General features: G+C 42.5%; 1 protein-coding gene across 3 annotated transcripts in view; it reads right to left on the bottom strand.

The window, feature by feature from the left end:
- LOC119442465 (peptidyl-glycine alpha-amidating monooxygenase) overlaps positions 1–12,090 on the bottom strand; it is a 44,563-nt gene extending 32,473 nt beyond the window's left edge. For 2 of the 3 annotated variants that reach the window (XM_037707360.2, XM_049662192.1), the window contains exons 1-11: positions 11,850–12,090; positions 9,635–9,781; positions 6,867–6,921; positions 6,667–6,766; positions 5,887–5,972; positions 5,075–5,152; positions 3,276–3,324; positions 2,503–2,570; positions 2,049–2,209; positions 276–326; positions 141–193 (exon numbers count right to left, since the gene is read on the bottom strand). In XM_037707360.2, coding sequence (XP_037563288.1) covers positions 141–193; positions 276–326; positions 2,049–2,209; positions 2,503–2,570; positions 3,276–3,324; positions 5,075–5,152; positions 5,887–5,972; positions 6,667–6,766; positions 6,867–6,921; positions 9,635–9,781; positions 11,850–11,864 — 863 coding nt within the window. In that variant the 5' untranslated portion in view covers positions 11,865–12,090. Of the gene's footprint in view, positions 1–140; positions 194–275; positions 327–2,048; positions 2,210–2,502; positions 2,571–3,275; positions 3,325–5,074; positions 5,153–5,886; positions 5,973–6,326; positions 6,359–6,666; positions 6,767–6,866; positions 6,922–9,634; positions 9,782–11,849 lie in introns of those variants that run through there. The other variant, XM_049662193.1, reaches the window with a different exon arrangement.
- Between the last annotated feature and the right edge of the window lie 2,806 nt (positions 12,091–14,896).

Genomic DNA, 14,896 nt, shown 5'->3' with positions numbered 1-14,896 from the left:
ATTTTGAAGTATGCCATTTTAATCATACAAGGCACAAAGTTCAATGCACCTAGTTAAAATGTACCATTTGCAAGCACAATCTGAAAACTGAGTGCCCTTGATTTGTAGTGCTAGCGTATAACCGTGTCAGTCACACTCACCCTATTTCCGTGGGATGCTTTCTTGACATGGTGTTGTAGGTGCAGCGGGATGCCTGTAAAGGATTTCTCATAAATTTGAACCTATTGTTTCCCATGACACGAAGCCGTGAAATATATAATGCTAGGTGCACTCACCAGTACGTCACCAGGTTTGACAGGCACTGTCTTGTTCAGAGGATAAAATGCCTGAGGAGGTGGAAGGAATAGAAGAATAAAATAAAAAGATCTCATCTTAATTTTTATGCTGCTTGCCTCGAGAATGGAGTACCAACTTACACCCAATAAACCATCCTTCAAAAGAGGAGCACTTATGACAAATTTAGCATTCGTGTGCCTCATTCTATTTTTTCCGTCTTGTACGTAGTATCAAGCGATTCTAACTTTTTAATAGTTATTACAAGATTTTATGCATAATGCTAGTGAATTGAAATTTTATGCATTGTCATATATAATACCTTTCTGTCTGTTCCTCAACTGTATTACTGGTAATTAATAACAAAAAGTAGACACCTTTCTCAATAAAAAAATTAACAGTTTCATCCTAAAAGCATTGACAGCGAGTAAGGTTTAGAGTTGCGCATCAACTCCTCGGACTGTGTTCTGTCTATGTCAGTGCGACATGTTGGTGCAATGCAGCACGCAAGGCAGCTGCTTCTGGGCAGAAGGGACAGCGCTACCAGCAGCTATCAGCAGCTACCAGACGTGTCCAATGCTGGTGTGAATGCATGTCAAGTGTTTCGCATAATTGTTATCACAATAAAATGATCTGTTGCAGCACATTAAATACCTTTATCTGTCTGGAGATGTAGTGCTAACAATAACTATGACCAACCATGCGCAACAAAAAGCCACCATCTAAGACTGCATAACATGGAACACTTGTTTTCAACTGTCACAAAAAGTGTAATTTGACATGAAGCCAGAAACCCAGCTTGTCAGCAGTTCACTGACAGATGCGATTATAAGCAATCACAAGCTATGCTACTTAATGGTGATGTGTACTGGTGCAGCTAATGATGACCATTTGACCCAACTGTGATACCGAGAAGATCAAATCAAAACATAAGCACCGGTATGCTTGTAGCAGAGGCTGTGATGTCAAATTTTCAAAATGTCTCATAAACTAGTAGTTACAACACTGAACTTCCACAGTGCAAGCACATTATGGACAATTACAAGGAGAGAATGAAATGAAATGTAAAGTTTCCACAGAATTCCTCATGGTACAGACATCAAGGCATGATCTGGACGTTTACATGATGACCTATTTATGTAAATAGCACAATGCATGGCTTTTTGTCTCCTATCTGCACATCTGAAAGACGTCAAAGAAATCTGCATGATGTTAAAGGGTCTGGAGGCTAGTGTCCATCATCATGCTGAGGCATGGACTTTCCATTAGCAATTTGTACCAGACTCAAGACTAGATGCAATTTCACGTGCCAAAGTTTTTTCTGCTTTGCTTGCAGGAAGTTAAGCATGTGTATCGACACATTTCAGGGCTTGCAGTCGAGATCTGATCCTCAGCATTTTACCTGGCGATTTATTTACCTGGCGATAAGACGCCACATCTATCACAGTGGCTGCGCTGTGAATAAAAGTAGACCTTTTTTATTTATTTTTTGCAGTAAACAACTGTCTGCTGCAATTGGTGATCATCCTATCAACATTATGTTTGTGCCTCGAAAACCATTGCCCCTCACGTCTTGTCTCGCTACTCGTTAAGGCCTTGCAAACTTTGCTAAAGGCAAAGAAGAGGTGAGGTAAAGCCCTTGCTTTTGATAGGGCTGTGCCTTGGTGCACAACGCAGTCAATGACTGGCAATGAGGAGAAAGAAAGTTAAGCGATAGTGATAGCTGTTTGCTGTCTATGATGCATAGCTTCTGAAAGCTTTGCTGTTCCCTCTACCTGCGGTTGGTGTGGATCACCCTTGGCCAGCAAGGTCCACTGGTCATTGTGCAGCAGATAGGCGGTCACGGCACGCCCCAGGGAGTGTGTGTGCACCCGGTAGGCGAAGACAAAGATTGTCTCCTCTCGGCTCGCCACGCAGTTGACATCCACGGGAAAGTCTGCAGGGCGAATGACCAATTCAAATACGAATTTTACGACTACAGCAGAATGACAAGAGTAATAATATCACCGAGCAGACTGCCCGGCAATGTCTATGAAGTGAAAGTGGCGACATATTTTTTTTTTTCAGATAAATTTTTTATGGGCATCAATGGAACTCAATGTTCTAGGAAATGGACCTGCTCAACCACAAACAAGAAGATGGACTAGCTTACATTTCAGATTTCCCACGAAAAAGCAAGATAATGCCAACACAGAGTAGAATGGGTGAGCAAAAAATTAAGCAACTTACTCATGTGACCAGGTGGGATGGTCCTGTCCTTAGCATAAAATACGTGGATTCCTGCCAGGTACCTTTGCCTGCAAAATGAATTTTCATCAAAAAAATTTGAAAAAGTCGGTTTTGTCTGAAAGGTGAAGCATCGATTGCAATAGCAATGTAGTAGAAAGCTATATGAAATAGGGATAGTAATTTTATTAGCAGTATAAACTTATAAAACATTCACTTACTAACAACATTTATAAACATGGTGTCACGCGCGCACAAGCAAACATCAACACATTTCACCCGATGACCATGCACATTCGCTGTCAAAACGCTGAAGTGAGAAAGTGCTGCAGCAGCAGCGATTGAATTGACCTTAGTGCTGCCTCTCGCTTCAACGCGAACTAACTGTCGAGAACACAGCACACACGAAGCTATCAGCACTCGGCGCACTCTGTCCCCATCGCAGATCGATATGGCCCGCACAGCTGCGCCATATACTGCTGCTGCTGGAGTAAAAGGCAAGGTCATATTTTGGCGACTGTTGTGGGTGAATTTCTTTTCGAAGTCCTTAAATGTACACAAGTAATACCAATCCAATAAAAAAAAAAAAGTTGAGCATCAAGTTCACCATTTAATTACTTCACAACAAAAAACACAGTGCAATATATAGTGGGCTAATGCAACTGTTCATATTCAACAAAGAAGACCTTATGTAAGCATTACAACTACAGCAGCTCAGTAGCATGCCTCAATTAAAACAAAAATGAAATAAACAGAATATATTGCATGAGACTTACGGCTGCAAGTCAATTTGCAGTTCCAGCCCTGTGGTATCAGATTCCCCATCTGCAAAAAGTAAGCAAAATTTTTATAGATTGATCATTTTATTCCCACATCTATGTACATGTAGCACAAAGAAAGAACAGGAAGAAAAGATCAAGCAATAAAGAGTCATTACTTGGGCAACATGATCTGTGGGGAGCCCATGCGTTTATGTTCTCTCGCGTTCACACATTGCAGACGCATCGGGAGCCGTGGTAGACCCACGAGAGGGGCACTACGCCCTCTCCCAGTTCTCCCTCGCCTCTCGCGATGTGCGTACTCCTCCCCTCCCCCCCCACCCCGCCCGGCTCGCGGCAAGGTATCCGGTGTGCGAGGAGGACATTCTCCTCTCAAAAGGTAAATAAAAAATTGGCGCAGCTGGCACTGGAGACACAATGCTCTTTTAAAGAGACTGCGGAGCTGATGGGCACCTAGCTAGTCCTGGCTTTTGGGCTAGAAGACTAAGCACTACCAAGTCATCTCCAGCATTTCCCGGAATTTATTGATTATTGAGATTATTGACTAGCTATTGATTGGCTACTGCAAGGCCATGTATTTTGGGTTAGGCTAAGCGCTACCAAGTCATCCCCAGCATTTTCCAGAATTTATTGATTGTTTCTCGATTATCAATTAGCTATTGATTGGCCATCGCAAGGTATTGGCTACGTATTTGGGCTAGGCTAAGCACTACAACGTCATCCCCAGCATTTTCTGGAATTTATTGATTATTGATCGATTATCAATTAGCTATTGATTGGCTATCAATAACGTATCGATGACTGACTAAGCTTAAGCAGTTCCAACTATGCTTAGCTAGACTTAGCCAGGCTCAGCTTTGCTAGTTCACAGGGGTATGTGCCATTGCGCTTGGACCCTTTCCGCACGGCTGCCAGGATCGGCCCACATTTGTGGATTCAGCAGACACATTACGTCCGGCTTAAACAGCTCCGCTGTTAAAAGGCATAAAAAAGCGCCACCACAGGGGATCCCCTCTCTCTGGCACCCCGACCTCAAACCTGCCGGAACGGATTTACCTGCAGCAACCTGTGGGTTACCTCGTTTGCAAGACTACTACACGCAACGACGCAAGCCTATTTATTACTTATTACAGAGTGGACTTCCCTCGGCAAGTGTGCCTTATCGCCCGCAGCAATAAATGTTGTTGAGTTGACTCGCTCATTGCCTTATTCGCCCGAACCCTATGTCGCTGCGATTGCACGCACTAAGAGTTGGGGAGTACGATGGAACGACTGTGTGTGGCTAGATCCGGAGCTTGCCTTCAGCCCTAACCTCACGCAGAGCGTACCTCCCACGGATCATAAGACGTTTTCTTTATTCCTGCCGCGAATGGCTGTATTCTGATGGAGACAGAATGCACAAATTCTCATGTACTTCCAAGTAGGTACTTGTTAAGAAGCCCCATATTATCTAAATCAATCTGCAGCCCTCTAATATGGTACCTCTCCAGCTCCTTTGTAGTTCTGCGATGTCAAACCAGATCAATCGATCAACTCTAATTAACAAAATCCGAAACACTCAGTTGTACTAGGCCTATATATACAGACATTATGAATCACTGAGAAAATGCCCTAATGACAGGCCTAAAGCCATGTGCGAGAGCAAGATATTTCTCCACCCAGAGGCATAAGCCCAATTCTTCGACATCTTAATAATCCGTGTGAAAATAAATAGCTGAAGGATCAAAATTAAATGAAAACAAAAATCCATGGATAATAGCAATTGCAAGCACAGGCTGCTCACAGTTTGGGCTCACCTGGCATTGGGCTGTCATAATGCACTTGAAGGACCAAATATCTAACAGGTGTTCGCTGGCCAACTTGAAATCCTACACCTGGTAGGATAAAAAATAAAAAATAAAAAGCCATCCAAGGAAGATACAAAACTCAGCAACATTTCTCATAGCTCATGGCTTTATTTTTGTAGAAACTTGCCAGGTACTAATGAGCTCTGCACAAACACAAATTGGGGAATGCAGAAATGGCAAGCTCTAGAAAGCAGTCACACATTGCTGTGTAACACCACAGTGGTTAGAAAACAATCTTATCAGAAAATATAAAGAAAGAACAACAGAATAAATGGTGTCGTTATATCTGTTTCCTTTTTAATATCCACTATGACTGTTAATGTAAGTACCAAATGAGAATATGTGCCGGTTTGCACTGTTTAGTTGTGAACGTGGATGCATTTCTGCCCATTCTACTAGCAACGCCAATACCTTTCCATTAAGGCTGACATGTTCTCAGAACAAACAAGCAATATAATAAACAAACAGTAAATTAATCATTACATTTTTGCAATATATGCTTGATAGCCTAAATCCTTATTTACTCTTGACACTGTTAGTTCATGAATAATTCGGTTGGATACGGCATAAGGCACCAGCCATCACTTTGATTGTGCTGCAGTGTTTGTGATACAAAGCTCTCGGGGCAGTTTAGGACAACCCACTATATTCAGAAAATAGAGTGCCCGATGCAGACCCAAAACTTTGTTGGCAGCTCACATAATCTTTGAAGTCCTTATCCGAAAGCCATAAAATACCAGTAGACCAATAATAACACTTGCCTTCTGGAAGCTGTGTGCTAGCTGCATTGCGGGCCCAGCCATAGAGAACAGTCAGGTTGCCGCAAACGGCATTGCGGTCGCAGTTCCTTGATACAGAAAGTGAAAGGTAAAGTATATATATATTTTTTATCAAGCAAACCACACGTGGTAGAAGACAATACAAAAGAATTCTACAATAATGTTGCTCATGCTTTTCTGCATTTTGATCTTTCGTAACCATTCGTTCTTTCGTTAGCAACAGAATGCATTTCGTTGTTTTAACAAGGTAAAAACTGCTGCTTTCTGGTTCCCTTTTACAGGAGAATAACATTGACAAGTCCATTAACAAAGAATGAAAGCAAAGTGATGTAACATGGTTATAGATGTGTGAGAATCCATCCTGGATGTTGCAAGCACATCGTTATATAGTGGAGATAAATGAGAAAGAATGTCTGACTTGCATTCAAGTACATCAATTGTTCTTGTTTTTGAGCTGAAATCAAGAAAGGAGCAAATTCTTAACAGGAAGAGAGCTATGCAACAGGTATTAATGAGTGAAGTCGGAGTCTGTACTGTTACAGTAATTGTCTCTTGAGTACAAAACATGTTTGCTTTTGTATTTGACTACCCTGTAATTGCCTTTGTAAATAGATCCAGTACAATTGCTATTACGAGGGGAAAACAAAAGCTTCAGAGCGAAAGGAACTGAAGATTTGGAAGTAGCTGTCTTGGGACCCTTTTTAGGCCTTTTAGGGTACAATTAGGTGCAGATAAAACAAGTAATAAATGACAGATACTGACCAGGAGCCTGGGTGAAGGTGATCTTTCCTGAAGACGTTCCCGCAGCCGATAAGCAGCATGTGACTCGCTGTGCTGTGATTTGGCTTCGGCTTAAAGCTCACTGTAAAACAAGCGCCAAGATGCCAACAGTTTATGGAGTAGAGCTTGAGATAGTGCAACAGGCAGATAAACGTATGCAAGAACGCTTGTGATCGTCTTACCTATATAGGCTTCTTCATAACTTAAATTATATGCTGTACAATAGTAATCATCCGGCTGCAAAAAAAAAAGAAACGAAAGGTTGTTTTCAGTCACAAATGCAATTAAGATGGAAAATACAAATAATGAGTACTTGCGATACAGCATGAGCACAATAATCGCATACAAGCAGATGCCCCAGTTAAAAGATTGCCTATCGTTTACATGAAAGGAGAAAGTGAGATATATATCCCCAATCCAATTGTGAAAAAGAGAGAAAAAAAAAATAAAACAAGAACAACCATAGCTTCTTTTAGCATTTTGTGGTTGTAGATTTGACTAGTGTAGCACTGAAAGAAGCAGTTTAATCTGTTGCATTAGCTAATAAACCTTCAAACAAATGAAATGTGAAAAGATACAGCATACTAATTATGTGGTGTGGAATATATGAGAAATACATACATAAATGCATGCACTTGATGGTAGCACCAATATAGTAAAAGACTTGAGCACATCAAGCCAATGTTAGTTTTGCACAGAATCACATAAAATGTTAATGTATACTTAGGTAACAAAAGCACTAAGGCTATGAGATCATTCACAGTTCTTTTTTTAATGGGTCTGACAAATGAACATTAAGAAATCCTGAGCGGTAATCAAAAGCTCATTGCAAGAACTATCTAAACTAGTTTTTGCTGGAGATGGCATAAAAAGTTTGTTCACACACGGCTTTTTGACATATAAGTTCACTATATCATGTTTATCTTATAGACTTGTGTAAGGGCCGCACTTTTTTTCACAATTCTGACGAGGTGCAGCCCTTACACGGGACCGAACCTTTTGGTCAAAATGGTGCCGCCGTAGCCAACGACTTGTGCACACCCCGGACGTACTGCTGCATCAGAGGTCAATGCGCAGCATTTGCCATCTAGTAGCAGCACACGGAAGCACACAGTGCGCGAAAATTCGCTGATGCGCGTGCGAGGCATCGGGGGACTGCGATTGCTTCTGTATTTTTCAAAAATTTTGGGCTTCCAAGCTTGGGGTAGGGGGCGCCCTTACACGGGTCTATTCGGCAACTGTATCATAGAAACACTGAAAGTGAGAGCAACAGATGTCCTGCACTGTGAAGTTAGTGTGTGTTGCAGCAGTCCCAGAGCACCGCCTAATAAACTGCTGTGGTGAGCAAGACATCAGTGCTAAGCTGCACAGATTACAGAGGCTACGCCTATCATTGAATCGTCTACGTACAATTCCTTTAAATATGAAGGCACATCTAAATGAATACATCAGCAATAAAAAAACTCAAGAGATATATTTCATGCAAAAAGCCAAGTGAGACATCTGATTACAGCTAAGGGATCTACAATTGTTTGCGGGCAAGTGATGCCTATATGCGTAGTGCACCGCCTATAAAGGCGCCAGTGATGGCAAGCTAACAGACACTGTTTACATTTACATACAAAAGTCCCAAAGACTTGCAGTTTTGCCCTTTGGAACAGCTTGCTACATTTAGCAGGTAACGAAGTGAATACAAGTTGCAATAACCTACAAGTATATACAGGGTCCTTACTTTCTAGCTGCACCATACTTAAAAAAATTGGCTATGGTAGATAGCACATTTCTAACCCTTGATCTAAATTGCTTGATGAAGCAGACATTACTTCTATGAGAAATCAAAATGCCTAATTAAGTAATGAACATAATTATGCTAATTAACTGTTATTCAATTATTTTACGACACATATTTTAATCTACGAATTGTAGCTAGTGAGTTCACAGGGCATATCCACTTGGAACGAATTCACATGTCTGCACCAGTTTCAAGATATTAATTTTCAAAGTGTCCGATGAAATGCATTGGCATTCCAGTTACAATGCATAAAACACAGTTTTATGCATTGAAGCACACAAGTAACTAGTACACCAATGTAATTTGTCAGACACTGAAAATTAATATCCCGAGGCTGGTGCTGTCCTGAGAGCTCGTTCCAAATGGATACGCCTTACAAGCTCACCCGCTATAACTCATAGATTGAAATATGTGATGTAAATTAATTAAGAAATTAATTAGCATAATTATCCAATTAAGCATTACAATATTTGAGAAAAGTATTGGCTGCCTCATCGAGTAATTTAGATTAACGGTTAGAATTGCGCTATCTGCCACAGGCAATTTCTAAAATTTTGGTGCAGCTTAAAAAAAAAAAAAAAAAAAACACCCCATAGAACACACCAGCAGGCACCAGCTTTGCTATGTAGTTTAAACGCTGCTGGATAAATGAATTTTGCAGCTAAATGCAGACTAAAATGACGTACACGAGCTCGTCGCGTGAGGCACATTTTTTATATCTGAACATATCCAAGAACATGTACCTATGCAAAACTGCCCCCCCCCCCCCCCCAGCACACAATACCTATTTTTCATTGGCAAACTTTGGTACCAAGAATGCGTAACTTGGAGTTTTCTGGAGTCATGAACACACTGCTAGCACAGTGTGGATCAACAAGTCCTTACAAATTTATTGCCGTGAATGCTGACAACCATTGTCTTATACAGCCTTTTTGGCTCACTAGTTTTTGACCTTGGTTTTCAACCTCAAATCTCATACAGGTCTGCATTAGGAATTATAAAAAAAAAAAAAACAGAAATGGAGATATCTTAATAACAATAATTGTTTTCAAAGTTATTCCTGGCAGTTGACAGTAAAGAAGGATCAAAGCAATAGTGAGAAAATTTTTGTGAGATTTCCCTTAAACACTTAATGCTTTGGAGACCAAAAGATTTCACCTGGGTTGGCTGCACGCCAGGCATGCGCAACAATGTCCTTAGTCTGCTCTGACGGTTGTGTGGTGGCTCGCCACGACGCCACAGACCCTCGGACAGTGGCACAAAGAGTAGGCCTACCAGCAGCCAGTAGCCACCTAGGAAGGTCCACTGGAACGCGCCAAACAAGATGCTTTCAGTCACCTTCGCCTAATAACAGTAGACCCTCATTAAGACGAGCAGGCTGACAACATAGAAGCATTAATTGAGGCGCTCATCCATGCGTGGCTGGAGGTGAACAGTTGGGTAAGGACACTGCTTGAGAGCCACATGGACCAGCTTCACACACAATGCAGCTGATAATGATCTGGACCCTTTGGTGCATTTTTTCAACATGAGGCCACTGAAGAAAGTTCGAACAAGCTAGGTAGTATGTCAGCTTTGTGACAGTGCACCGATTTGCACAGTGCTGTAAACCAACAATTTTTTAATAGCTGAAGCAGGAGTGCATAAAGAAACCCTTTGTATTATGCAAATTCAATAATTGTCTCTTCTTACGTCTGCATTTTGTCTTTATTGCTGTGTCATCATTTTGTGTCATGGATGCTTGAGAACACCAGCAATAACAGATGTTGAAACCCATGGATCACTCACGTTAAGATGAAAAGATTTTTTCAGCAACTTCAAGTTCATCTTAACAGGAGTCTACTGTAGCTTAAGGCAACCCATTGAAACACGAAAGAAGCCCATGAGCTGTATTTTTGAACAATCACTTTTGGAATAATAATAATAATAATAATAATAATAATAATAATAATAATAATAATAATAATAATAATAAAGTGAGTGGGCTTGTTGGCTCATTCGCTGGTGGCATTATTTTCAAGTCTGCTGCTACCTCTTGGGTGGGTTGCTAGTGGCTGTGGGATAGCCACCTACAGGACATTCATATGTACAAATGGTATTGTTCTGGAATACGGCATCAGGTTGCGAGCATTTCATTTGACGCCTTCGCATCCGCAGTGCTCAAGCTGTGTATAATGCAAGGGTGGGAGCCTCATGTCTTTTTTTAAAAAAGAAGCATTACAAAGAAAGAGTTTCGTTAGAGCACCAAGGCCTTTTGAAAGATCAGTTCACCAAGGGCATGAACTATTATGCATATTATTGCTCACAGGTGTGGCTACAGCTGAAAGCTTGGGGTGAGGTAAACCAATCCATTGTTATTTGGACGCTGAATCAACAGCTGCAAAAGTAGGCACTGCCTTTGCTTACACTGCTGAAAAGGCACAGCTATCTCGTTCAGAGTTAACTAAGCAAGTCAGTTTTCAATACAAGAAGCAGCTTATCAACACAGCTTATCCTTTCTTTGCAAATGTCATGGATGAAGAAAACCTCAAACACATGTATAACGGGAGCAAGATTAAGCTGTTTCTCATTAGGATATAAGCGGTTAAAAAGCTTGTAATACATTACATGAACGCACGCACACAACGTAAAAAAAAAAAAAAAAAGTGGGGCGACCTATTTTTAAATTACTGCATACACAAGCGAAGCTCCGCACTTGAAACGTCGGGGAAGGAAGGACAATCATAAGTATGCCACACGGAAGACAGCGAAAACCTAAAGTCTAACTGTTCTACTAACCGCGAGATAACTACTGGCGAAAGTAACTACCAAAGATTAAGTTAACTGCAACATATGGGAAATAAACTACCGCGGAACACGCCGAATCGTGGTTAGCCGAGTAATCGCGATTTAATATAACGTAACAGAAGAGCAAGCATTTTTATGCAAACAAAGCAGGAAAGCAACTACGCAAGTGACAGCTGTTCTCTCCAATTTTGGATGCCTCGTATCTAGGCAGTAAAAGCTCTAATGCGTCAACTCGCCTACGCACTGCAGAACGCTTCGAAAGTTGGCGCATAGAATCAGCGGGTCAGATACGCTACATTTTTACGCTGATGCTACTTCTTGACTAGCTGAGGATTTTTTTCTTTCTTGATGGGAATATATACCTGGCTCGAAAGACCTGCATAGCGATCAAAGAGATAGGATTCCCAATCACTCGTCATATCTTCTCTAGCAGTTGTACAGCCACCGCGCGTCTTCGCAGATCGCGTTCGGCTTGAAATTGAAGGCGACGATACATGCTGCCTCAGGATGTTCTCTTAAACCCTGGTACGAGCCTGTGAGCAATCGCAACAGACGCACCATCAAAACATATTGGAGCTCTACTTACCAATCTGGCACCCATTTCCAACGTCGGAGTCCACCGCCGTTAAAGCACTACCTCAGATGTTCGAGGCGAACCATACAGCAGTTTAAGACGTCCCTTAACCGCATACTTTTATGACAGGTTATCTGGTTTATGAGTTCTTATCGAAGCACTGTGCGTGTATCACATCCCACCAAATAAGCATGCGGCCACTCTTGATACGATCTGCAACCAGTAAACAAATACAACCGTATGGCACTGGCTCAACAAGTTACTTATCTAAGCAAACTGGATTGGCTTCTGTCGGCAGTAGACAATGTTATTATGCATAAAATATAACAAAGTAAAAACAAAACAAGCGTAGTTTCTTTTTACCTATCGTAATTCACTGAATAATCAGAAATCCGGTTGATGCTATTGTAATGTTGTCTATTTCTGACGCCATCTTCGGAGTTTCTGGCGCCAATTTTGAGTGATGTGAATGCGCTTACGGATACGAATACGACCGTGCACGACCTTAGCTATGGTCACATTTAGAGTGCTCTAGTCACATTCAAACATGCATCACCAAGTGAGCGAAAGCACACACGTCTCGCGCCGCGGAGGGCTTATATAAGAAGTATTTTGCAAAATAAGGCCTGCCCAGGCTAAGCGCTTGTGGTGACCAGCTGCATCCGAGTAAAATCGGGGAATAGCGTGGTAGGGTCCACTAGTGTTATGGCAGTTCGCTTAGTCCGAAGCAAAACGTCATGCGCAGAGGAAATGCGATACGCCGAAGCAAAACGCTTGCGGCGACAACGAATCGACAGCAGTACTGGTATGATGTGAGGATTCCTTTCGCCCGATTCCGTTCCTCTCTGATCAACCGCCGTTTACGGCCGTTCCATACCGGTGATAACTTGGGTGCGGAGCTTCTCGGACCACTGACGAAGAGCAGAAATGAATCGCAATGGAATAGAATCGCTACATTATCCCGGCCCATAACGCCAAGCATGATGCAACGCACGCATGTTCGTGCGCCACAGAGAGTGTTTAGCCAAGCGGGCAAGCTTCAAATTAAGTAGTCGAACCCGGATTTATCGAATCTGAAAGGGATCATAAAAAAGTTCGATATATAGGTAATTCGATATATAAAATAATAGGCCCTGAGGCAAACGGCTGCTTCCGATTGGTGCGTCCGAGGGCCGCCAAGTTACTAGACGCAACTCGAAAAAAAAAAAAAAAAGAAAGAAAGAAAAGTTAAGCAAGCACAATTTATTTACCTGCAAAAAATTGCTAGATCACTTTCAACTTCATTGCAAAGTCCAAGTTGATTATTTTCTTTACACTTGCAGCAGTCATCGCTTGCGGAAAATGAACTCACGAATAGGCACTCAACCCACACGACGCCGCGATGAAAATCGGAAAAAAGGAAGTTGACGTTTAAGGTAGCACCAGCGCATAGTAGCACGCGAGCTAACCGAACAGCTCGACGGGGCTCAACTGACTGCACACACGACCTACACGGCTCAACTACCGCACATTCTCTTCTCCATCTCAATGTGCCAGAAGACCTCAAAGTGCACAAAGAAATGTAGTGTGAGGTCTTCGGCATGGAGCCGCGTTTGATATTTCGAATGTGCTGGCGAACGGGCGTTCTATATACGCGTGCACCAGCCCTATACATTTGCATGGGATTTTCGAGTTGATTTTACAGCTGTTCGATATACACAATAATTCGTATTATGTGGATTTGATATATCCGGGTTCGAATGTATGTGGGAACTGCAAGTTAACTTAATATTTTGTGGGAACTGCCACCGTTATCAGCCGCCGCGGTGGCTTAGCGGTTGTGGTGTTGCGCTGCTAAGCACGAGCTCGCGGGATCAAATCCCCGCCGCGGTCAAAATTAATGCGGAGTCTCCCATTACCACGTGCCTCATAATAAAATCGGGATTTTAGCACGTAAAACCCCAGAATTAACTGCCACCCCTTACCCGTGACATCGTAGCTAGTAGTGGAAGCAGAAGGAGACGAGTCACGCGCGAGCGGTGGCGCGAGCCCTGGCTGGACGCTGCTGGCCAGGACAGGGGTCAGCTGAAGCTGGGACAGCGGGGCCGTGCCATCCCCCACAATTTTAGCACGCATGAAAGCGCGTGCGTGGGAGGTAACATAAATGTACTATACGCATACGCGCGCACGTGTGCACGTTTATAGGGAAATGCCACACGTGAGCAAATTATCTTTGTAAAAAGTACCATCGCGTGTTCCTGTTGAGAACACAGAAGTGCACACCATTTGCATAAATCTAATTTATTGCCCACATAATGACTCGGAATTCCACTAATGAAATGGTAACAATGACGGATTGGGGGTGCAATAAAGAGCCAATGGCTGTTCGATCTTGTCCAATGCTCTAGAATGGATGTGCCACTGTGACACAAGGAGTACGAATGTACTAAAATATATTAAGGCAAAACTTCGTTTGCCTCTTCCCCGAGCTTAATCGTCTCCTCACCGGTATACGTATATCGGTGTCGCATCGCTTTGAAAAACTTCAATACAACGACGTGTCGTGTTGTTATATGACAATGGTAATGTTTTCCTTCAGCGCAAAGACGTGAAATAACCATCTGCACTACGCCTCGTCAGAGAGACAAACGAATTACTCGCACAACTCCCGCACTTATTTCATTAGAATATGCACCAACGTAATTGTGCGGACATTGATGCACCAAAATAAGCAAACATGTGCACCAACATCGATAAAATTATGCGCAAACATTGTACAAAGCTTCGCTTCACCTAGATTCCAACAAGTGCGATGGATCTGCATAGATTATGTTTTTGATCGCTTTCTCCTTTTCTAAATATCTCAGTGGCACGAGCTCCCAAGCGTTCCACGCTAATCGTGCTCGTGACTCGTGAGATCACAGATGACAGAACCAATCGTACTTGATCGTCGAGCGCCGTTTCAAGCCTACCGTTGGCTGGCGCCAGCATTCCTGCTTCTCACGAAGACGCGGCCCCCCGTGCCCGTTTATCAGCGGCGAACCTGGCGCAGGTGAATCGCGAAGCGCCCCGCGGTCACT

This window comes from Dermacentor silvarum, chromosome 2, assembly GCF_013339745.2.
Source record: "Dermacentor silvarum isolate Dsil-2018 chromosome 2, BIME_Dsil_1.4, whole genome shotgun sequence".
NCBI lineage: Eukaryota > Metazoa > Arthropoda > Arachnida > Ixodida > Ixodidae > Dermacentor > Dermacentor silvarum.
This window is presented reverse-complemented; position numbering and strand designations above follow the sequence as displayed.